General features: G+C 34.9%; 1 protein-coding gene across 3 annotated transcripts; it reads right to left on the bottom strand.

Moving 5' to 3' along the window:
• Positions 1-257: 257 nt before the first annotated feature.
• LOC132708762 (protein argonaute-2-like) lies at positions 258-23,563 on the bottom strand. Of its 3 annotated transcripts, XM_060681324.1 has the most exons (16): positions 23,431-23,563; positions 23,113-23,214; positions 22,863-22,999; positions 22,037-22,216; positions 21,834-21,977; positions 21,631-21,774; positions 21,428-21,571; positions 21,216-21,368; positions 21,095-21,155; positions 20,816-21,039; positions 14,490-14,895; positions 9,528-9,900; positions 8,506-8,953; positions 5,561-5,848; positions 3,542-4,037; positions 258-810 (listed from the first exon to the last, which is right to left on the bottom strand). In XM_060681324.1, the coding sequence occupies exons 1-16, from the start codon at positions 23,444-23,446 to the stop codon at positions 458-460; spliced, it is 3,669 nt and encodes a 1,222-aa protein (XP_060537307.1). In that variant the 5' UTR covers positions 23,447-23,563; the 3' UTR covers positions 258-457. The 3 variants fall into 3 exon arrangements, with proteins under 3 accessions (XP_060537307.1, XP_060537315.1, XP_060537324.1); XM_060681332.1 differs by lacking the exon at positions 21,631-21,774; XM_060681341.1 differs by lacking the exons at positions 21,631-21,774; positions 21,834-21,977.
• Positions 23,564-24,801: the final 1,238 nt, after the last annotated feature.

Genomic DNA, 24,801 nt, shown 5'->3' with positions numbered 1-24,801 from the left:
CAAAGTATAACTTTCCCATTCCTACTAGAAAGGTTATTTGTTATCATTTGTTTTACAAAGCCTACCTTTATTTTATCGAAACGAATAAATAGACCATTCAACTTAAGTTGTCTCCACTATCTATTTAGCAAAGACAATTTCGAAATAAAAATGTTTTTCTTCTTCTTCACTGAGACAGGGCTCATAGTATTCGCCAGTGTAATACAATTGTGGGATTGTAGCATTAGTACCGGTTAACGCAAGAAAAAAAAATGTAGTGACAGGTAAACAAGGATTTATTGAAATATATATTTACCACATACTAATTTTTTTATTATCGAAAAAGGGAAATAAATGTTCAAGCAAATATGAAGAGTTATATTTTTTCTTGTTCATTAATTAAAGTGACAGGAATTTCATTAAAGAATAGTATACACACAAGAGGATAACATATAAGATTAATAAGCTCAAAAATGTCTCAAACGAAAAACATGGGCAGGTCTTTACGAATCTCGTCTTTGATCTGGTAGCGTTCAAATTCCTTCCTTAGGGCGTTCATGTTCAGTCTATCATTTTCGATGTACACCTTTGCCCTCGCGGCTGCCAAATGAGCGTAATACGTGGGGGCAGGATAACTGACGGACCGATTACATCTGGTGAACATGTGACAAAGATAGTACGCCAGTTGCTCCACCTGATCGTTGTCCAAATGATTGTCGTCCCACAGAGTGCAGTACTTAGTGGGTTTGGCCACCCCCTGAATGCTGGCGTGCGACACTAGATAAAAGTCCTGCATAAAGGGGTGAGTGATCACCGTGTCGACGCACGTGCCTAAAAGAAGCCAAATTTAAAAAATGGTGATAAAACCTATTTTGATTGGTAGAAAACCGAGTTTAAGCTAGATTGAATAACCAAATTGAAAGCGATAACGAAAGAGATAGATGATTCTCAGCCACGTGAGATCAATATCTCACACAACAATACAGCAAATAATCTGTGATCTACTGTGACTCCCTCTATAGTTATAGAGCTTGATTTAGGTTCGTCTCTCTGACAGCTTAGGTAGTGGCTCGTTCGTCAAACAGATCAAAACGCACACTCTCATTAGACCTTCACATTGGCAAAGCGCCTTTGTATCTGTTCCTTAGCAGGATCAGTATTCGGTGTTTTTTTCCACTACCATTAGGCTTAGCCGGTACTAACCTACCATTATTCTTCCAGCTTTTCTTTTGCAACTTAGCAAGTATGCTGTAAAGTTGGCCCGATGCGTCTCTCAGGAATTCCTCGGCCTCTCTTTCCTGGCATTAAATGGGTTTATCCCCACTACATACGCATTGACAATCTTTCGCGGGCTAGTTGGTGGACACCTTTGATACCCATCACGTCACTTATTCTGATTTGCTTTCTCGTTTAATCCATTATGACAATCCAAAACTAACTTTGATGTTATTTTGCATAGCTTTTATCGGCGCTTGACTGTAATTGTTTTATTATGAACCTTTTTCGTCTTTATTTCCTTTGCACGGTGTTCTAGTGCAACAAACACTGCTCGGAACATTTACCAAAATACAAATACACTAATTGTCAATCTATAGAGAGAGACGGGTCTTCTTATACAGAAAGGGATTTAAAATTAAATGTCGCTTTAGAGTATATGAAATCTTTGTAAATAAAGTTTTTGCTTATTTTACTTAAAATTAGAAATGAAATAATTAAAACGACTGATAAAATAATTTGCCATCAACCTTTTTTGACCAAGAAAAGGAATATTTTGAATACATATGGGTAGAAATATAGTGAAGCGACGAGGTTCGAGACTAACGGCGAGACGAAAAACTTCAAATTGGGCACACCTCAGTTTTGGTTATTTTAGGAAGCGAACATCCTGTGCGTCCAGCCAATCAAAAGAAAACACCTCGTGAGGCTTATTATCCTAGAGAACGTAAGAAAGCAAAAAAAGAAAGAAACCGGTTTGTAGTATTCTCTGTTCTCCACATAAATAGACAGGAAACTGAACGTTGTCCCCTTATATCAAATCAAATTTTGAATCTACTCTCGTAGTTCACTTTGTCTCGATGCTGCTATTGCAAATGCAAATATCAATTTAAATTTCTTGCATATAAAATACAAGTTACAATTTTTTTTATTGTATTAACTCTAGCCCCTCAAAATAGCACTTGTGTGGGAAGCAAAACATGTTCACTAACGCTAAATCCTAAATCCCTTCTCTATATTTGTATCCCGAGGAATATTTCAGAAGACGTGTGTTGTTAGTCATGAGATTTAAACGGAATTAAAAATTATTTATTGTGAGCTCTAAAGTGCTAAGATGCAACTCCAGACACCTTTATATCTCCCATTCTTAATACAATTAGCCAGAAATCTCCCCAATTGCAATATAATTTTTTTTTATTATAATTTTAGGAAAAAAACTTATTCTTTATTATAAGTTATGCACGTTTTAAAATCTACAATACTGCCACAAGTTATCAAGTTTTTTCCAGTAGAATACGAAGTTTGTTAGATATATAAATTTTATTAGTATCTTTAAATTTGACTAACTTCAAACTCCGCATTATCACTGCCTACTGGGCATGACTGGGTTTATAAAATACTAAGTTTTTTGGCAACGCAACTTACCTACCGCGGCATGCCTGGCACTTTACGACAGGGCAAAAGGTAGAGCCGGTGGTTTAAAGAACTAGCTGGGTCACGGGCCGGATCTTAAGGGTAATAGTCCGAGGTTGTTATCAAGGGAAGAGAAGAAGAAGAATGGCTGCTGATGGGATGTGGTTTCTTTAAATAGCCGTATTTACGCTGACTAACCGCTTGTTCGGCAACACATTTATTGTTAACCGTTCGTTTCAATGACAATACACTAAATATAATTAGAAACCCTGTTTGATATTTGTAGCCAACCGTATATAGTTGGCAATCGACAACCAATTGCTGGCGGTTTACATTAACCTATTCTTAATACTTCCAGTATTCTTGAATTTATTGATTATTTTCTTAACAGTTGAATGAATAATATTTTTATTTTGAGATCTATTATTTAAAATAATTGCGGTTTCTCTATGGACTTTGCAATTTTCTCCCATAATCAAAACGATTTCTCTTTTTTATTCACCACTTGATTACGCTGCTTTTGTTGCTTCAAACATTCATTAGTTTGTCACTGCATCCTAGATTACACCGAACTATAATAAAATTTGCAATGTTATTGAACCTAAAAATACATTCCAAAAATGGATAAATTTTTTTCAATATAAATGATCAAATTTTTTAACATTGTTCAATATTGTCCAAATTAAAGGTGCTAGTAAAATTTATATTTCACAAACCTCGTATACTTTTAGAACATGCAGAATTTTTTGTGAAGAAAAAGGTTTTTTTCTTCTAAAATTGGTAACAAAAAAGCTTTAACATCTTTTCAACTTACCGAGTCACATTCATATCTGATCGTTTGGAGAGGAATGTTGTGTATATTCATGTCCGCGAAGGTTTTTGGTTAAAAATCTATACGGGTTTGACGAAATTGAATCAAGCATACTCCACTTACCCGCAGGGACATTTGTGTTCTTGTCTTCAGAATCCCTTGGATCCAATGGAAATAGCCTAGTGTGGTGCCGCTTCTGCACCACCACAAACGTGATCTTTGGCTCATAATCCTGTTGTTGCACTTTTTTGCAAGCGCTTCGGATTGCGCGTATCTCTGCATTTTGAACCTGCTCAAATTGACCCTCGGACACGCCATCCCTAAAAAACACGATGGCCTCCGGCTTGTGTTTGGTTTTGTTATAGAAGAATTTTAGCTGCTCGATCACAATCGCTTCCAAATCTTCGATGATTTCTGTCCGAGGTGACTGGAGCCGCCAGCAGATATTATATTGGAACGCCTTCGGGTCGTGGGAAGCGGTCACCGCCGCGACGCTGGGTATGGTAGTGGCATCAGGACCCGGGTGGGTTACATCAGCGCCCATTATCATCACGGGGCGACGCATCACCGGAGGCGCCTCGGCCAGCGAGTGGTTCACGCCGTTCAACTTGCTATTTACCTGCACCAATACAAAGTTGGGTATTATTATTATTAATTCACAATAAATACAATAAACAACAGGAGATAACAACTATAGTCGGTACGATTTGTGATGGCATAGCCGAAAATAAAATGCCAGACAGAATAAAATAGATTGTTTATCTTGCTTCCACTTACTACTTCATCTGTATGTTTTTCCGTCCTAAATGATATATTACGATAAGAGTAAGTGAGACAGAATCTGCCATTTTCTATGTAATAATTGATTAGGGTGTTCTTTAATAATATGCGAATATTTAAGTAGGTGAATCTAAATGAAAAAATTATGATAATTTGTTAAATAAATGTACAACGGTAAGGAGGCAATTTTAAAACTCGCAGCAATTATTTTGACTGTAGCATGTAGTTTGTATTGTAATTTTTGAGAATTTTTAACAACTCTCATTTTAGACCACTTAAGCCAATTAATAATGTCTTCTTTGCTTGTCGATGCATTTGGAACACTTTCAGTAAGCCTAGAATATATCATGCATTATCCATAATAATCAAAGACTGCTTTTCGAGTTTCGACAGTATTTTTTCAAAATGTAATTCATTTTTCAAAGGAACTTCCGCCGGCTACTGAGATAACAATAATATCATTATATAATATTGATAATAAATAATAAATAATTTAAAAAATTAAGTGCTCTGGATTCTAAAAATACTTATAAATAACAAGTCGAAACGATTTTTTTTTACTCTGTGTTATTAAACATTTATTTACCAGGATTATTTGGTTGTTATGCTACGTGAAATAGTGCAAATATGAAATTAGTGCTGAATTTTTATGTGTATATATAACATTTATATTTGATCCGGTGTCCCTTTTATCTACAAAATAGGTCTCGAATTTTCGTATCTATTTTAAAACATTATATTAATTTATCTTTAAGAAGCCAACTTATATAATATATATGTAATAGATAAATATATGTAATCGATAATATGTAATAAAGTACGACTTTAGAAGAGAAATTTAGTTAACTATTTCCCCCAATTCAGCTAGGTTTCTCTATATTTATTACTCAGTACACATGCGCTTTTTTATGGTGAAAAAACAGACTGCTATTTTTTGCTCCTTTTCGCCCAAAAACAGAAAACAATTGGTCCAGGGTCGTATTAGCAACGCATCCAAAAATTTTAACACAAAAAAAAATTAAGAAACTTTCTACAGGAGTTCAAAATTTACTCAAACTTACTTTTTTGGCATTACTGTCCGAATAATTTGTCCATATAATTTGCAGGCAATACTCTCTGAAATATGTTCCTGATTCCTCAGAAATTTATCGGACGGTTGAAAACTTATTAAATTGGCAAAAACCATTTCATGTTTATACAATCCATTGAAATTACTAAGGTTTGAAAAAATATATTAAGCGATAATTTTTGTTGCGGAGTTTTAATTTAATTAATATCAAATAGGGCCATTTGCGTTTTCTTTTCTTGGAAAGAAATTGGAAATTTTATCAATACCAACAGTTTTACTGTAAACATTCTTACCTTCAAAAGGATGTTGAGCGCAGTTTGGGGGTTCATGCGCCTTCCAACGGTGCCCGACTTAATGCATTGTGTCAAACAACCGACATTTAACTCAGCTGCTTGCTTAACGAAGGAGTATTGGGGGCCACTATCCGGTACCACAACGAATATGACAGAGAAGTCTTTGTCCTTTTGCCCTTTGAAAAAGTTGATGATCGATTGGAGATCCTGTCGCGGCTGAACGCTGACGAAAGGTTCCTGTGCGGCCGTTCCAAACCTCATGCCTACCTGGCTCGCGGCCTTAAAAAGCTGTAACGAAAACAAACCTAGCCCGTCACTAATAGTTTTTTTTAAACAGTCTTAGTTCAGCTCGATATTTTTTTTCTCGCGCTTCAAAATAATGAAACGTTTACCTCGATCTAAAACGATACTAAGGAAAACAACACTCAAATAAATGAAAACTCAAATCCATAAAAATGCGGGTTTTGCTAAAATATTTATTTATTATTTATTGTTGCTCTATCGAGGATAATTTGTGGAAAATATGAGATTCTAATAACTAGGAATTGTGACGGCATATATTGCTAATGAAAGAAAACCAAATCATGAGAGGAGATTTTTGGGCTGCTTGTGGAATAAAGACAGATACACCGGTCTGTTGGGTTCACATGCAAGTTAGTCTTTTGCAATGTAAACTTTGGAACCAAAACTATTGGCAAAACTATTCACTTTCGTCGTCCATGTTTGTTGTGTTCATTTACTAACAAGCTTTTACCTTTATTGGTGTACACAAATGAATGGCCTGGAGAAGAAATAGTTTTTTTGTAGTAACACTAAGGTTTATTTAAATAAGCACTTAATCTTGCGCGATGGGGAAGTACACATTCATATTTTTCTTCCAAGTCTGTGTTTCCAAATCTATTTGTAGATCAGAACAATTTTTACAAATAAAAAACTTCCAAAAGACAAATTGACCTAACTAACATTTTTCGCAACTTAAGGTTTTATTATATGGTAACGGTTATTGATAAATGCACACTTTTTTCAAGAACAAATAAATAAACAACTAAAAAGTGACATTTGCGCACTAATAATTTTCAATTGATTTCCCAGTTACCTTTAGTGCTATCACGGTTAGGAAGTTTTAATAAATACCTTTTTGGTAACTTATAAAACTACCGGTAAATTCAAAAATCACCTTGCATATTGTTATAAGACGTTACATAAGTTTAAATATTACTTGAATGCCTTTATAAAGCTATTAACTCTTTAAAAAGCGAACCTGGTAAACAGGGCGTCCTTTTATATGGTATCCATGGTCATGTTTTTTCAAAATGACATAAAAATGATGCTTAAAAACACTGCAGATAGGTTTCATAGTGGTAACGAAAATGTATTTCGTGTTGTTATAAAATTAAATATGGGACTAAGATTTGGCCAATGTTACGTTATAAGATTCTCCACTTAAGTGTTACAGGAGTAATGCAAATATTGATCAGAAAATAAATGTATAATTTATCTAGATGAAACTTGGTTTGATACGATCGATAGAGTACCCAAAGAATGGGATGTTTCAAGTACAAACTGTCAGACAAAAACATCCTCAAATAAAATCATCACAATAATTCACGCTGGATCGGAAGAGGGATTTATTCCAAAATGCTGGTTGTTGTCTGCGAAGAATACTAAGGACTTTAGCTTGGACTATTGGTATTGGTATAGGATTTTAAGGGCGCGGGCGCTTGGATTGATAGAAGTCCGGAACTTTTTGAAAACTGCTCTAAGGGACTACCAAACTTCTTAAAATCATCGAGTTCTTACTGCAGGCAGTTCAACGTCATACTCGATGTGAAGAAGAGCCGACGGAGAACTCAAAGAAATGGTCTGGCTCCGGAAAGTATTTTGGTCCCCATCGTTTTTAGCGTATACACTAACGATCAACTACTCCCTGACTATATGAAGCATTTTCTGTACGCGGATGATCTGGCTGTCACAGCACAGGAGTAAACGTTTGAAGACATGGACCAGAAGCTGAGGAAAGCTCTTGAAGAAATGTCAACATACCACCAAGAAAACTCTCTTGCCAAACCCGTACAAAACCCAAGTCAACGCCTTCCACCTTTGACAGGCCAATCAACAGCTTCATGTCTTTTGGAACGGCACTATAGTGGAACACACAAGCAAGTCAACTTATATGGGCGTGACTTTGGACAGAATACTAACTATAGACATCAGTATGATAACACCCACCAGAAAGTAGCCAACACAAATAATATCGTATGAAAATTGGCAAAGTGCAAGTGGAGCCAAACCTACCGCAGTTAAAAAACCGCACAACCATTCTGCTGTTCTACCACAGAATACTGTACAGCTTGGTTCAGGTGGGCCCACGCGCGGAAGGTTCACTTAGAAAGGCAATCGATGACCGCCATCCCCTGATTGGTGCGGTCCTGGACTTCTTAAATCTCGCGAAACATTTTTTAATACAGCCCTTGAAGCACCACGAACAAATTACCTTCAACATTAGAACGGGAGTGGCACCGGTGAAGCCAACAGATGCAACTGATGGAGCATACTATTTTACGTCTCCCTTCATATAATTGTATTCAACCCCATAGGACATTTGTGGCAGCAAAAACAAAACAATGAGAGCAAAAAATTTTACTCCTACTTTAACTACGAGTGTAATAAATTTAATTCAAAATGTAAGTAATAATATACCCGTTGATGACGACTCTCAGAGTGAAACATATTTAGATTTTGAATAAAAATGTATTATTTAGGTAATTATTGATAATTTGAACATACGTAACCAAAAATATTATTTGGGTTCACTCTCCTTATATCCTTATCCTAGCAAGATGAGTTCAATAAAATTTGTTTTGAAATGGTCAAATACCATTACAACCAGTTCAAAAGTCCACAAAAACTAGTTTGATAATAAAAAAGTGTAAACTGGTACTCACCATGTCAGCCATCCGCTTCAAGTCGTCAGGTCGCGGCCCATAACGGGGCACGACACTAGCAATGGTCCACTTGCCAATGACCATTGGCGTTAAGAACTTATCGTTGTGCCACACCCCTCTCCGAGGTTGCACCCGTGACTGCGCGTATTGCAATCCGGGGGGCATAAGTACCCGTGCATCCAACTTCTGAAATTCGCTACCGACCGATATACCAAACTCCCGCACGCAAGCGTTATTGTTATAATTCGCTCTCTGCAACCCGTTCATGATCTTTGACTTGCGGGTACCAGTGTCGGTGGCTGCATATCTAATCATCTTGCTAGTTTGCATCTCTGTCATCTTCCTATTCAATGCCTGGCCCTCGACAATAGTGCATAATTCCAAAGGTAGCAGAATTTTGTCAGCCCGTTGGTGACTACCCACCCACAGTGTAGGCAGATCCGGATACCTAGATATCAACGACTATATTCACGACATTCCGCATTCCAAAGTGGTGTTCTTTTGACTTGTATTGCGCATTCTTATGCCACTTTCGAAAGACTCGTCAAATTGGCTATCAAACATTTTCAATAAATTTTACACATTTTGCACATCGACGAGAGTAAAAAAAATTGACGATATCGAAAAATATTGTTGAAAAAGTTTATTAGAGCTAAAATAGAATATTATCAAATTTAAAGGTATTTTACTATTGAGTAAAATTTCATATTTATTGACACATCTCGTATTGGAAAAAACTGATATCTGATGATTGCAATTTAAATTTTAGAACCTGCAGAACGTTTTATGAAGAATAACTTCATTTCCTAAAATTAATAATAAAAAAGTCTCCCGTATGGTTCCAACTTACTGAGACTTATTGTATATGTTAACTAATGGACTAGAGGATAATTCTTATGGAAATAAATTTCAACTCTCTCATTACTTTTCGTATTGCGAATTTCAATTTAGGTTTTATAGATTTTTAATTATTTCTCATTATGATTTTTATATCCGTAAAAAGAAAAATTACGATTGGTTACCTTAGCTTATAGTTTTTCACAGTCCTGAAGTACTCCTCAATAGTCATAGTGCGTTCCTGGTGCTTAAACTTGGCCATACTGGGCGGCTTATCAGTGCCGTTCACTCGGTAACCACGCTTGGTACCAGGGTGGCCGGGTATTTCATAATTGATCCGAAGGGTTTTTATGAATTTGTCGAGGGTTTCCGTTTGGTATCGATCCAGACCTCTTAAATTGTCCACACGGACTTCTTGCCTTCCGGTGCTCAAGAGCTCGCCCAGCGCGTCAATCGCCCTAATCGCTTTTGGGAAAGCCTTGTGCGCCACGTCTACGTTCAACAGCGGCTTCCAACCCCTAATCGCCGACTGATAGAAGCCGTGGTACATTTCCATACCTGATGAGTCATTACTCATTTTTGCGGTTAATTCAGTAAAACTTTTTATATCCTATTTAAATTCTTAAAATTGAGTTGTTACTTAAACCAAAATTCATTTGCAATTGCAAAAGTTTCAAAGTTTCAAAAAAACATGGCGATTGCTTTTCTCTCTATCTCTTTTTTATCATTCTTCCAAAAAGGCAAATCGTGAAATAAAAGAGTCTATTTTAAAACCTAAGTAAAACCCCATATTAAGCAGAATAAATTCCGGATTACCATCATTTAGTCACAGATCGATCGATTTGGGTTAGACTTTATCACTTGGACTCCTATACAGGGTGATTCAAAAAGACACCAAAATATTATAATTGCGCGTTAAAATGTTATTCTGAATTTTATCATGAATTGAGACGGCGCTAATTTCATCGTACAATTTAGAAAATTTTAGAATATTTAATTCTTTGTGCAAGTTGCGGCACAAAATACAAGGAGCCGCGAATATAGAAAAGTTTTATCTATATTCAAAGATATTTAACAGAGTGTATTATAAAATGTATTGAGGTGCATATAGTGCACAATTGCAATATTTGATTTGAAGTTTGTTCCCTTACCATTATCAAAATTATTATTGTAAAATATTGGTTTTCACATTTTAAAAAATTATTTCAAAAATTAAAAAAATATTTGGAACTTTTTTAATGCAAGTCAAAAACAAGAGTACATTTTCTATAAAAAACTAAACATTCTTTCAGATTTTTATCCATACCTCGACAGATTTAAAAAAAAAATGAATCGATTTACCTAAATAACGTCCGGTAGTTTCCAAATAAGTTTCAAATTCAAAACTCTCTTGCAAAAAAAATCTAAAATTGGCAATTTTTATTATTATACTATCAAAAACTTATCGATTAATGAGAAAATTAAGAAAAAAATTTAAACTATTCTTTATGATGATATAATGTTGTTTTCAGGCTATGAGAGTTAGTTGTTGGGTATTCTTACGTCTATTTCGCACACTGACCTTATTACTATGTTACCGGTATTCATTCATATTCATTCACGTCAGGTGAGTATAATATGCAAGAATTACATAATGATGTTAACATAGAAACATCAGTAGCTGCTGGTTGCAGTACAGCAGCAACAATACACATAAAGAGCACAGGACTCTTTCAAATGAAAGAAGTAGCGCAAATCTACAAGATCTTGGAAAACAAATTACTGACAGTTTCAGGTGCAAGCATTCAAAAAATGACTATAAAATACACGCCTTCGGTTTTAAGGAAACCGAACAATTATAAGTACAACGTATCGACCTTTCATTTTGTATTTAACCCCATACCCTTAAACAAACACTCTTGTAATGATAGTAATAATGACCATAAAGGCACCTTACTGAAGGCGTGGAACATGTCACTGTATTTAGATTCAAAATTAAAGTTAAAGAATATGTTTAATGAATAAAATAGATTACTAATCAAGATTTTTGTATATCTTTTTTCGTAACTTTTCCATGGCACTGACATCCAATTTTGAGCGAAATTTTATTCCACTTGTTTATAATACTATGTTACACATTTTTCTGATTTTAATTTTCAAGTAAAAACTGTTTTTTTTAGATTCTTTTCATACCTATCTTTTTTTTTAAACAAATTATTATTTAAAATAATATTATTGCAATGCAGTAACACTGTAATATTGACCAGATTATGCTTTTGAAAAACTTGCAGAACCTCTAACTTAATCTCATTTTAAAAATAGCTCTCACACAACACTTGCATTGTCTGCATCCGCATTATCCCAAAAAATTATACCATACTGGATCTGCGACATTAACAGTTTCCTGTGCCCAAGCAGCCCAAAATATTCAACATCTCAATATATAATAATATAATATATAACAATAAAATTGTAGAAAATAAAAAAAGCATTACTATTAGGACAGTGCACTCTATTAAAAGCATTCCTTTACAATAATATTTACTCAAGGGTCGCTAAAAGGGGATCGCCACTTATTTTGCCCTCAAACTTTTTTTTATGGGGATATTTTTAATTTTTTGGTCAAAAATAATTTTTTTTAAATAGTTTTCCATAGAAAAGGTACTCTCGTTTACTTACAATCACAAAAACCTGTACAGGTTTTAAAGTTAGTTGAGGTTTTAACAAGTAACTTGATAAATAGTTAGTAATTTTGATACGTGAGAAGCTAAATATGCGTCTAACTGAACCTATTAACCATTAAGCCATCAATAAACATTCAAAAAATTAATTTGTACCGGGTGTCCCGGTAAGGGCAACCAGGTAACGTAATAGAGAAACGGACGGTTGGAGAAATTTGAAGAAAAAATTATTAAGTAAATCGACCAAGAGAAAATATTGGAAAATATTTAAAAGCTGAGACAAATTGATATTTTTTCATTTAATGCTGTTTACTTTATCTGTGCGGGCGGGGGGGTCAAACATATTCTTAAATAAATTTGCATATTTCTAAAAAGTTTTAACGCATCTTTATAAACTTGTAGTAGTAAAAAGGGCGTTTTTCAATTGTGCTATGAGTGACGCCACACCAGATTGCGTTTTCTGACATATTCGCAAACAAATTATATAATAACTACAACGATATGACGTTTTGTATGCTCTTAAATAGTCAAATAAAAATTTAACAGCCCAAAGAAAAGCGCATTTGAATATCTTTATCCTAACCTAAAATATGATTAAAAAACTTTACGCTAAAACAAGTTGTACTTATAATACAAATAAATTATCAAATAAAACCCTAATTTATTAATTAGAATGCCAAGAGATATTTCAAATAAAAACAAATTGTTATTATTTATGTTCATTACTTTTTTTACAATACCTTCGAAAGGCACCAAATTACCCTGACGCTGACGTTCCTACGTTTTAATGTACTTACACACTTATAATTATCACTAACTTTTTCATTAAAAATTAGTTTTAATCACTAATTTGGTAACTAGTCAATTATTGAACATTTAACTTATTTTATTGATGTATTAAGTAGTTAAAAGTAAAAACCATTTAGAAAATGAATGAAATATCTCATCTTTTGACAGCAATAATTCATTTCTAATTAATAAAATTGAAATAAAAACTAAATTTGTTTCTATCTTATCAAAGGCTCTTGAATGCCTACCATATTATTCATTTTAATTTTACTAAATATTTAACGCATTAAAAATGTTTTATTGAAATCCATCTTAATCCAGCGGCTAGAGGACATAGACGCATTAGAAACGAAAAAAAAAACGATTGTTTCAATACACATTTTACTATTTAAATAATTAAATAATTAATAAAATTGTCTTCAACAATTGATAATATTTCGTTCTTAATGCGAAAGAGCAATATAATGTAAATATAAAATAACAGGCACGTTATGGACACCTTAAAGATTAAAGTGTAAAGTTCTGATAAATTGTACCTTGAATCGTTCCTAAATTAGGGTCACACTAATTTGCATATAATAGAAAGATCAGTTAGTGGAATGAAACCCACGTGACAGCGGTATTGCTACAAGTAGTTTATTAGAATAAATATAATAATAATTATACATGATTATAACTAGAAAAATGAGCATATAATTGAAATAAGAAAATTTAAAAAAATCTACTGTTTAAAATAAAACTTAATTTGAAAATTATAGTCACGATGTTCTGAGTAGTTAGATAAACTTTTGTCATTGGAGAAATAATAAGGAACTTTACAGTGATTTTAGCATGTTATTTGCTTCCCACCTTCTATCTTCTATTTCAATCACGTTCGACACATTTACTCCATTTTTCACAATCCAGCGTCTAATTAAGGCATATCGAAATATAGAAATGTCAGGCTGTGAGGTGCCCTTCGAAAGTATTATAAAAAAAGTATTATAAACCAAAGATACATAATTACATTTTATTTTATTCTAAATATCATTTGCCGATCTAAATAATAAAATAGTGTTTTATTTGGTAAATTCGGGATAATTAGACATTAATAATAACCCGTAAAGAAGGATTTACAAAACCCAACTTTTTTTGATCGTTGTGTTCTTTTATTCATATTTTAGGTTAGGATAAAGATATTGAGGAGATATTGCGGGTTGCTGGGCTCTTATTAAATACAAAATAAATAAAAATAAATGACATATCGTTGATTATATCCGAAACACCATGGTGGCAAGGTAACCAATCGCAATCTAGTCACTCACAGCACCATTTATAACCTAGGAGAAGTCCTTTTTCATGACTCTATTTAAAATGCGTTAAGCCTTTTTGGAGATATGGACGTTTATTTAACAAAATGTTCGAACACCCGAAACTTTCTGTAACTGGACGTTTATTTAACAAAATGTTCGAACACCCGAAACTTTCTGTAACTAACTGCCACAATAGATTTTTTTGTAGAAACCGAGTTGTAAAAAAAATAATAATTAAGGCCCTTGTCGACCATTTCAGACACTCGAAAATAATTTTGTTGCATTCTCTTTTGTTCTTGTTTTTAAAATTCCTATGTTCCAATTGCCTAATACTTCTGTTTGCCTTCACTGGAACACCCGAGATATCTAATTAGCTAAGAAAAAATTTTTTTAAAAAGAATCTTACCCTGTCCCAAATCGATAATCTGATTGGGCTTGATAAAAAATGACCTGCCGACGGGCAGGCATGTGGCCACTGGAGCGCTTCTCAGTATAATGTCAATGCACTGGAGGGCGAGCTGCGGCGTGACCGGCGATTTATCCAGGTTCCTAAGCGGCGTCAGGTCTACTGTGTTAGCATATTTCACCTCGATCTTGAATGTCTTAGTGCGTCCATCTTCCTCCGTGATGTCGATGACGTCCTCGATGATGTCGTAGATGTTGTTGCTGAGCATAAACGATGTGATCATGTTCTTTCGACCATCGTAGGCCGGATACCGATTCGGGAACCGTTTCCTACGGAACAACTCGACCACGGGGCGCATGAATTTCTTGGGAGTGTCGGGTTGAATACTGACGTCGTAATGGAACACCTGGACAGACGAAAGGACACAAGTTATTATCATAATTAAAAATTCAAAACACAGTTTTTTCGGTCTTCGTTTTTAAATTCTAGTAAATTTGTAAGTACCAATTAAAGCAAACAGTGAAACACCCACTTTTCCTTCATTTTAACCGAAAATGAGACAAATTTTTGAACTGTGGCTGGATGAATAAATTAGAAAAAACAAAGTCTAAGCAAACTACTAAACAATTAAAAATAAAACCTAAATTACAAAAAAGCTGCTTTAAATTAATTAAAATTAAATTAAATTAAATTAAACAAATGATCCACATTGACTTGGTCTCTATTAACAAATACATTATACTAGTGTAAATAAATAATTTTCAATAGTAAAAGTACATATTTGTTGATTAAAAATTATTTGTCATTCTGTATGATTTTATGGGTATATTTTTCATAAAACAAAATAATCGATTTATTTAGCCCATTCCAACATACAGGATGTACCAAAAAACTGTACACTAAAGATAACTAAGAAAAAGGGGAAATATTTTGACCAAAGTGACAAGATTCTACGAAAGTGCTGAAAGGCCACAAAAAATAAAACATACGTATAAATTTACCTACCCAAATTTTAGAGAAGTAAGTCAGCATTTTTCATTAAGTAAGTAAGTAAAAAATTATAATCCCAACAAAAAGCAGTATTGAAGAAGTTCTGAAGAATTTAGAACGTTTTAAAACTTTAGTTGAGTCGCAATGGACCATCGAAGTTGGAAGTCTGGCAACCAAAAATTTAAACGCATCCACCGGCTTAAAACCACTAACAGAAAGCGTTATGATTTTGAGTAAGTTTGTAGAGGAAAAAGGTCGTGACGCAGTTGCAAAACTAGAGTTAATAAAAAACCAGGCCGACTACAAAAATATTAGCTGAAATAGCGCTCATACAGACAATTCTTCATAATAGGAAAAGAATAGGTGACATACAATACCTAGATCTAAATTCTTATAGAGAACACATAGAAAACGAAGTTGATCTGTCAACTCAAAATGAAATGACAATGGCTCTCTCTGAAAATGAAAAATTGCTGACTAGACATTATAAACGTATTACCGGTATAGGAAAGGGAAGTAGGCCTATTATGTTACCGAAAACATTGCAACAGTTTTATCAAACTATTTACAAGATCAGAACAAATACTCCTGATGGTTTGATTCTCAAAATACATGTTTTAATACATTTCCAAATTCATCAAGGTGGATAGATGGGTGTACTGCTATACGAAAGTACGCAAAACTGAATGGGGTACAAAACCCCCAACTACTAACGTCTTCTAGACTCAGAAAACACATCGCAACTGTCACACAAGTCCTTAATTTAAGAGAAAATGAAGTAAATCAATTAGCGAAATTTATGGGACACACCACCGAAACTCATGAACAGTTTTATAAGTAACTTTTCAATCGTACGTTTTTCCATAACATTAGAGTTTTGTAAAAAATTTTCAGGCTTCCAAAAGACGTTTACCAAATTGCCAAAGTAACTAAAATTCTTCAACTAATGGAGCAAGGAAACATGGATAAGTTTAAGAATTACAACTTGGATGAAATTGAAATTGACATGATAGATGTCCCAGACGCCAATTAATACTCAGACAAGGAGAATGTACCCTCAACATCAGGCACACAAAGTTGCTTTAATGATGAATGTATGAATAGTTTTCACCTAGGTATTTTCAGTACCCAAAGTTCAACGCAATATTTTGCCCCTTTCTCCAATAATAAAGAACATTGACCTCGAAAAAATTATCGCCGTAGTTATCAACTTTCGGATTTATCTGAGATCCGGCAATTCCGATAGCACCTATAAGGTGTCGGATACAGAAATTTATTTCTAAGAGAAGAAAGTTTAGGAAGAATTCTGGTTTGTTAAAAAGAAAAAAAAAATTTTAATAAATAAATGTGTTGTTGGCGATAGTAAAATATCGGATTCAGATACGGAATTGGTGGAGGAAGTGGAGCAAAATAAAAAAGCTGGGTGTAAGTCTAGAAAACGATTAAAGCTATTCTACTTTATTAAAAAAATCTCTTTCTAGCACAAAGAAAGATCGTTGGCACAACAAAATAAAATTATGCAAAAACATTTTAGGAAATATTTATTAAAAAACATAATTCTTTCGAAGGTGTTAATTGGGTTCGCATTAAAACATTTGTATTTAATACTTACCGCTATGTTAAAAAATAGTGTTAGGTAATAGTAACTTTATTTTCATACTTATATGTTGTTTTAATGAAATGCCTGTATTTAAGAGTTTTAAATGCGTGTTTCTAACAAATAAGACCTAAATGGAGTGAATATTTACTTTCCCTTTTAGCTAAAACTAAGCCAGATTACAAAAAATCACTCCAAAGAATTTTTATTTGTCTCGCTTTTGGCTTCAAAATATAACAATTAGGAAACCTAATAATTTATGTCCGTCGCTATCCTCTTAAAAAGTTGGTAAAATAATCACTGAAATGAATTCATTCGTTTTCAAAGATATCTTATACGCTCAGCCACAGAGCGCGAAATTGTGTCAGCTAATACGGAAATTAGCGTGAAATATGGCAATACTTGTGTGTGCTAGAGAAATGTAGTTTTACTAAAAATATATAAGTATATATATACAAGTGCCAGAATGGCAAAATATATATAATTCCGTTCCATCACAAAATACACTTCACCGCAACCTTCCAATAACAATAAAACCGAAAGCAATCTCACACTTGCCACTGTTGTCCTTCCCTATATTCATACATCAGTGACCACATATCAAAAGTTCTAAAGAAATATAACGTCAAAACCAGATTTACTTATTTACTACTACTTTACTACTCTTATTACTTATTACTCTTACTACTCTAAATATCTTCGATCGGTCAAAGACAAAATTCCGTTTGAGATACCAGGAGTATACAGTATTCTATGCTTGTGCCACAAAGAATACATTGAAGAGACCGGACGAAAAATATGAACTAGGTCAAAAAACACTTAACTTGAATACATTGGAGACACCGGACGAAAAATATCAACCAGGCTCAAAGAACATGAAACAGCCTTAAGACTAAGACAAATAAACTCATCAGCAGGATGATTGGTGAAACGTTAGCTAGTTTGACCGAACAAAAACCGACACAGAATGAATCCAAAAGTTTTATAAAAAGAATACGTTTTTCTGATCTTTCATTTTTCCAGCAACTTCTTTTAATTTAAGGTGTATATTGAAATTATTACATCGATTTTTGTAGTATTCTACTTCTTGGCATTGTTCTTCTTTTTCTTTTTGGCTTGGCTTGACTTAACTTCTTGTATCTTACTTCCGATTATAGTGTGAATTCTTTTATTCGATAGGGTTATCTTTGTTTCTTTTCCTTTGCTCCAAAACTAACCAAAAATGTAAATACGTTTTTGTTACCTATATGTTAATATATCTGTAATTAAACATAGTATCTACGTTTTTTTTTTTTAATTTTACAAACATCCAACTACAAATTTCCTTGGTTTGTTATGGGTTGTTGTGGGTTCACTATAGCTCACGCAGTAGTTATTGAGCCATCAAATTTTTGAATTATTTCGACTCCAATGATCGCGTGATGACCCAACATCTTAAAATCGCTAATACGCTTAATTACGCGTTTTAAATGGATTCTAGCACTAGTAATACGTTCTCTAAAAGTAATAGTTTCTTTGCACATTTTCTCATCGGCAGCAACACTTGCTGGTCTAACTAAAGTACATCTTTTCTTATTTAAAAGAGATTCACTTTTGCAAATGACAGGAATACCAGTATAAAGTCTAAGGTTCTTTTTCATAATACACTGGCGAGAAAAACACTCTCAAAAAATTTCAAACAATTTGGAAATAAAAATTATCACCGAATCGTCGGTCTAGTAGGTAATGAATTATTTGCTTTCAGACAAGTGCAAATGGAGAAAATTGTTATGTCAGTTATTGTCAGCATAGTTTCGACTTTTTATGAAATAACGTAAGTTCGGCTTAATTAAAAATTAGTGAGTTCCAATTAATTGTTCATTTATCTCCATAAAACTTATAATTGTTTGGTGCATTAGCTGTTAGATTAGCTTTTGCCTGAAATCACTTAGACTAGAATGATCACGAATTGAGCAAGATACTGTTTTTCGATGAGTTCCGTTTTGCCTCACTGAGTGAGATGGACGTTGGGGAGTATGAAGGAGACCTGAAGAAAGATATGCCCAAGGTTGTATTAATGAAAGACTTCCACATAGTGATGGTTCGGTTATGGTTTGGCCGGGAATCCGTTCGGTAACATGCACAAAGTTGGATTGGATCTGACAGCTCACAGATGCAATACGGAAATCCTAGACGATCATGCTCTTTAATGATCACTATGGACAAAGATGGCATTTTTATGATCGACAATGCTAGACCCCCCACTGCTAGAATTGTCAGTCAACATCTGGATAAAGTGCGAATTAGGCGGTTTGATTGGTCAGCACTCAGTCAAGACATGATTCCCATTGAAGAAATGCCCAAGAGCTGAGAGAGTTGCTAATGCAGAAATGGAACAACATCGACGAGAATATAAACCTCTAATTTAATTCAAAGCATGCCTTGTCGATTACAAGCAGTCATAAATGCCAGAGAATATTAATTTTCAGGTTTTCTCAATGTTATTCGTTTTTTTATTAATTAGGAATAAAAATATATTGGGTTTTGTTTATAATAGACATTTTCTGTTTTCCGACACTAGATCGACGATTCGGTGATAAACTTTTTTCTCCAAAAAGTGACTTTATGCGAATCAGATTAGGATGTTTCTGTTACTGTGGGACATTCAAGATATGTGTGTACATTTTCCAGTCGTCAAAGTTTTTTTGGAAGGTTTGAAATCTGTTTAACGAGCTCAGCAAATTCTATCGGCCGTATAACAGCTTCCACTTTCGTTTTTGCAATACTTGAACGGACTTGTTTCTAAAATATACCTTCTTTGTTTGGCATGCCTTGTTACATAATGGTGGCTGAATTTCTTCAGTTAAATATTCATTGGAGAAATATTCATGCTCTACCTCGATTACTTCCACTCTGCAAGTTCGAACTATTCGTTTGAGGGCCCCGCAACCGGCACTGATTGCAAATATTCCGCGATAATTTTCTAGGTAGTTTTCCGTATAATTTTCTGGGTTAAAATAATGCATAGTGCAGCAGTGCATATGTTGTAGAGGAGCTTTTGGAATACTCTTAAAAATTTTTTTGGTGTTGTACTGGACACATTTGTACATTTTGGAACAAAACACCACTTTGTTTTGTAATTTTAATTCCAATAAAGTTCACAAAGTTAACGATAAATCCATAACCGCTCAAATTAGATACATTATAGATACACATTATTGTGTAGGTACCTTAAAGCCAGCCGGCCAGCCAGGCGTCTGCTGTCTGACGTCACGTGGCCTAGCCTCGCGCCGACCCCTAATTTTTAAATTTTTACAGCTGACGTACATTTGAACATTTTGCCCGCAAATTCTTTTGATAGTTTTTCAAGAACAAAATCTATCGATTTCAGTTAAAATAAAAAAAATATTTAACCTACCTATTAGAACTAGGAACGGTAGAGATTCTGATTCTGATGATATACATATGGAAATAGTAAAAATTGGAAACTAGAAATAGGAAATTACTAATTGCATATATAGAACTGTTAATATACAAAATGATTGTTTAACGTCTGTGTTCTTTTCTATACCTGAAACGAGAAATCAAAGAGGATGCAATGAAAATGTGAACAACATATGGGAGACACACAATTTGGTTTTACATACCAGAGATGCTTTGTGTAGCCTTATAATTCTACGACACAAATATCGAGACCAACATATTCTTATTCTTACTCTTACATAAAATAGACAAAAACGGAAAACCTTTGCTTACGCACCTCTTTTAAATTACCCAGTGAGAGTTGTAAATGATTTGATTCGACCTTGATAATGCGCCCTTGCCTGCCGGGTGCAATTTTCACTTTTGATACCACAGCGGAATCATCAGAAGCCGCCAGTTTGACATTAGCCATGCCCTCAGTGGTTTTTTTAATCGCCTCAACTTGATCTCCAGCTTGTGCTGCGGGTTGGGTTTGAGGCTGTGGAGGTGTCTGCAGCCTACCTGTTAAGTAGTGGTAAACAACTTGACTAACAAGTTGGTGCTTGAAAAAACTCACCTGGTTGTTCATGCCATTGATCCTGACCTATACCCCGCTCCTGACCTCGCTCTTGAATTAACTGTTCATGAAAAAGTTTGGAATTTTTAAACACAACCAAATAAGTGCATATTATGTCTACCTGTGTTTCTACCAATTGTGGAGGCTGGCCACCCGGTGTCTGACTGTATACATCATCACCAACAGGTTGGTGCTGGGAAAAATGACCGGGTTGTTTATACCCTTGACCTTGACCTCCACCTCGAGCCTGACCCATACCTCGTCCCCGACCTCGCTTTATGACAAGAAAATTGAATTTTTAAACTTAACCAAATAAGTGCATATTATGTTTACCTGTGTTGGCATAAACTGTTGAGGTTGTCCATCTGGTGCCTGACCATAACCCACAGGTTGGTGCTGGGAAAAATGACCAGGTTGTTCATGCCCTTGACCTTGACCTCTACCTCGGGCCTGACCCATACCTCGTCCCCGACCTCGCTTTATGACAAGAAAATTGAATTTTTAAACTCAACCAAATAAGTGCATATTATGTCTACCTGTGTTGGCATAAATTGTTCAGGTTGTCCATCTGGTGCCTGACCATAACCCACAGGTTGGTGCTGGGAAAAGTGACCAGGTTGTTCATGCCCTTGACCTTGACCTCTACCTCGGGCCTGACCCATACCTTGTCCCCGACCTCGCTTTATGACAAGAAAATTGAATTTTTAAACTCAACCAAATAAGTGCATATTATGTCTACCTGTGTTGGCATAAATTGTTGAGGTTGTCCATCTGGTGCCTGACCATAACCCACAGGTTGGTGCTGGGAAAAGTGACCAGGTTGTTCATGCCCTTGACCTTGACCTCTACCTCGGCCCTGACCCATACCTTGTCCCCGACCTCGCTTTATGACAAGAAAATTGAATTTTTAAACTCAACCAAATAATTGCATATTATGTCTACCTGTGTTGGCATAAATTGTTGAGGTTGTCCACCTGGTGCCTGACTGTATACATCTTGACCCACAGGTTGGTCCTGGGAAAAATAACGAGGTTGCTCATGCCCGCGACCTTTAGTTTGAGCTCTTCCTTGACCAGCACCTCGACCCTGACCCCAATGCTGGCCTCTTCCTCCCTGCAGTGTCTATGGAAATAATTTTGAACTTTTAAGCTTGTGCCCAGATAGGCTCAATAAGTAAAATATAAAATAACACAATAAATAGTGAAATAAATATCAAATCAAAAACAGAATTTTAAATGAAATGTATTGTGAGGGACATTTTTTTAATTCTCGATGATAAAACCCTAGTTGTGTTAGATCGCAGACCATGTGGAAATTCTTAATATTCATTGGGAAGTATAGTCAAAATAGTCAAATGTTTTCAGAAAGGAAAATCTTGTTGGAAGATGAGAGTGTGATTTAACTGATGAAATTTCAGACAAGGTCCCTCCCTCTCAAGATATGAAAAAATATATTCCTTGCATTACTTTTCCAACCAATTTCTAGGTCAAGGATAGACACCTCAGATAGACCTAATTTTGGTAGTTTTCATTCTTTTTTATGTTGTCCAAGCGATATATAAGCTATTGTTTCTCAAGAATGAACATGGGATGTTAAATAATGACCCATAAATTTGGAAAGAGCACATATATGCCAAAAAATATATGTTTACCAAGTATTCTACTTCTAATTACAGCAATATTTAAAGTATTCATTATCACACTAGAATAATTTTGTTAACTGTTTGCTATATATAACACTACAGCAAACAAATGGGTTTTATCTGTACCTGTACTTGTACTGGTACTTCTTGGGGTTCCTGTTGCCTCCAGGATCCTTGCCCATGTTCAGGGCTGACATGGACAGGCTGCGTTCCCTGACTAGCCCTAAGACCTTCTTGTGAAGGATCTTGTTGAATAGAGCGTCCTAAAATTATATTACAGTTAGACCGAAACATTAAATGTAACTTTTAAATGAGTTAAACCAAAAAATATGTCTTACTAGTTCAGTTATCATAGAGCAATATAGTAAAATATTACCTTGCCCTAGTTGGGACGGCCCTACAGATTGGACGGGCCTTGATGTTGATTGTTCAGGTGGTGTCCCTTCAGTGGGCAAACTTTGCCCTGCCTTCTTTTTTCCTGCGGAATGGAATTTATTTATTATAATTCACTACAGTGTTAGCTGAGTCAGTGCTAGTTGTAAAAAATTGAAACAGACTGTCAACTTTGCCCCATCTCTTATTACCATTCTTATGTTTTTGTACTTTAAATTAAACTCTCTAAATATAATTTAGTCAAAACTGGACTTAAAATGTCTATTTTAATATCAAAATAAAAAATTTCATAATGTTCTACCTTTAGATTTTCCCATATTTATTCACAATATAATTGTCGAATAAGTCAAAAAATAGCAAATTTATGACAATGAGAAAATATAGCAAAACAGCTGTGGCTGCGATGCCAAGTTTACGTATTAAACCATAGATGTCAATAGTTATTCCATAAACCCTTATGAATAACTTCTCAGCTCTCCTCCCTGTTGTGGTAAATGGATCTTGATAACAAATTAAACGCGAGTTTGTCTCTGTCTCTTCTCTATTCAAACTCAAAGAGATGCAAATATATCAATTTCTTTAGAAAATTCTTAACCACATGTATAGTAAAGAAATTTTGATACATTTGAAAACATCGTAAAAACAAAAAAGTACGGAGTCAGTGTTAGCAGGGCGTGTGTAAAGCAATCGAAAATCCCCAATTCCCAGTTCTCATTCAACTAGGAATTGAATATTAGAAAAGAGTACAGGAACGTCATCAGTTCCTAGGCAAAAACCAATGTCATATTTGAATGTCATTGGCAAAATCATTGTTTATTTCTCATAGACCAAGGTACATTTACATAAAAACAATATGGCTATGCCTGACTTTATGTTTTTACTTCTGATTTCACGTTCTACTACCCGACAGTCCTTACAAAAAAGCTATCTTTACGACGACATATGCCAGGATTTTCGTCCAGACCAGTCAAATCAATTTCAAAATACATTCTGTGGTGGAGCATTGCACGCGGCGGTTTAACCTCCGTTCGCTCCCTACAGAATCCCTTGTAATTGTCCCGAAAAATTTTGAAATCGGTTTCCACTGGGTGGATTTAGTGTTTAGTGAATGTTTTAAAGTGATAATTGTCGTCGGCCCCATTGTTTTTCCCCGTTCACGCCGGTATGGAGGCCGGATGGGCCCGGATGGGCCCAGAAGGTCCGTAGTGGTAGCGGGGGGATGTCGGTTTTTTTTGGTATCGGTCGCAATTGTTTTTTGCTAGTTGAGCAAATATTGGTTATATTTCTTCTTTGTATGTGTTAGCACATATATCCTCGACGGAAGTCAGCAATGGCCGAATGGCCATAGTTGTCTTCCCCATCTGTTTGTAATTAGCAATAGAAAAAGAAGAACATTTTGTGGTTATTCTGTGGTGGAGCATTGCACGCGGCGGTTTAACCTCCGCTCGCTCTTAGCAGAATCCGTTGTATTCGTGCCATAAACCTTGATATCGGTATTTTTTCGTGGTATTGTGTTTCGGAAGTGTTTGGTGATCGTTTTTGAGTGGCCTCGCTGTTTTGACCGTTCACGCCGGTATGAGGCCGGATGGGCTCGGATGGTCCGGGGTAGAGGCGGGGATGTCGGTTTTTTTTGGTATTTGTCAAAATCGATTTTTGCTAGCTGACCAAATAT

Source organism: Cylas formicarius, unplaced genomic scaffold (genome assembly GCF_029955315.1).
Source record: "Cylas formicarius isolate icCylForm1 unplaced genomic scaffold, icCylForm1.1 PGA_scaffold_10__41_contigs__length_53128322, whole genome shotgun sequence".
NCBI lineage: Eukaryota > Metazoa > Arthropoda > Insecta > Coleoptera > Brentidae > Cylas > Cylas formicarius.
Note: the sequence above shows the minus strand (reverse complement) of the source record. Positions and strands in the feature narration are given on the sequence as shown.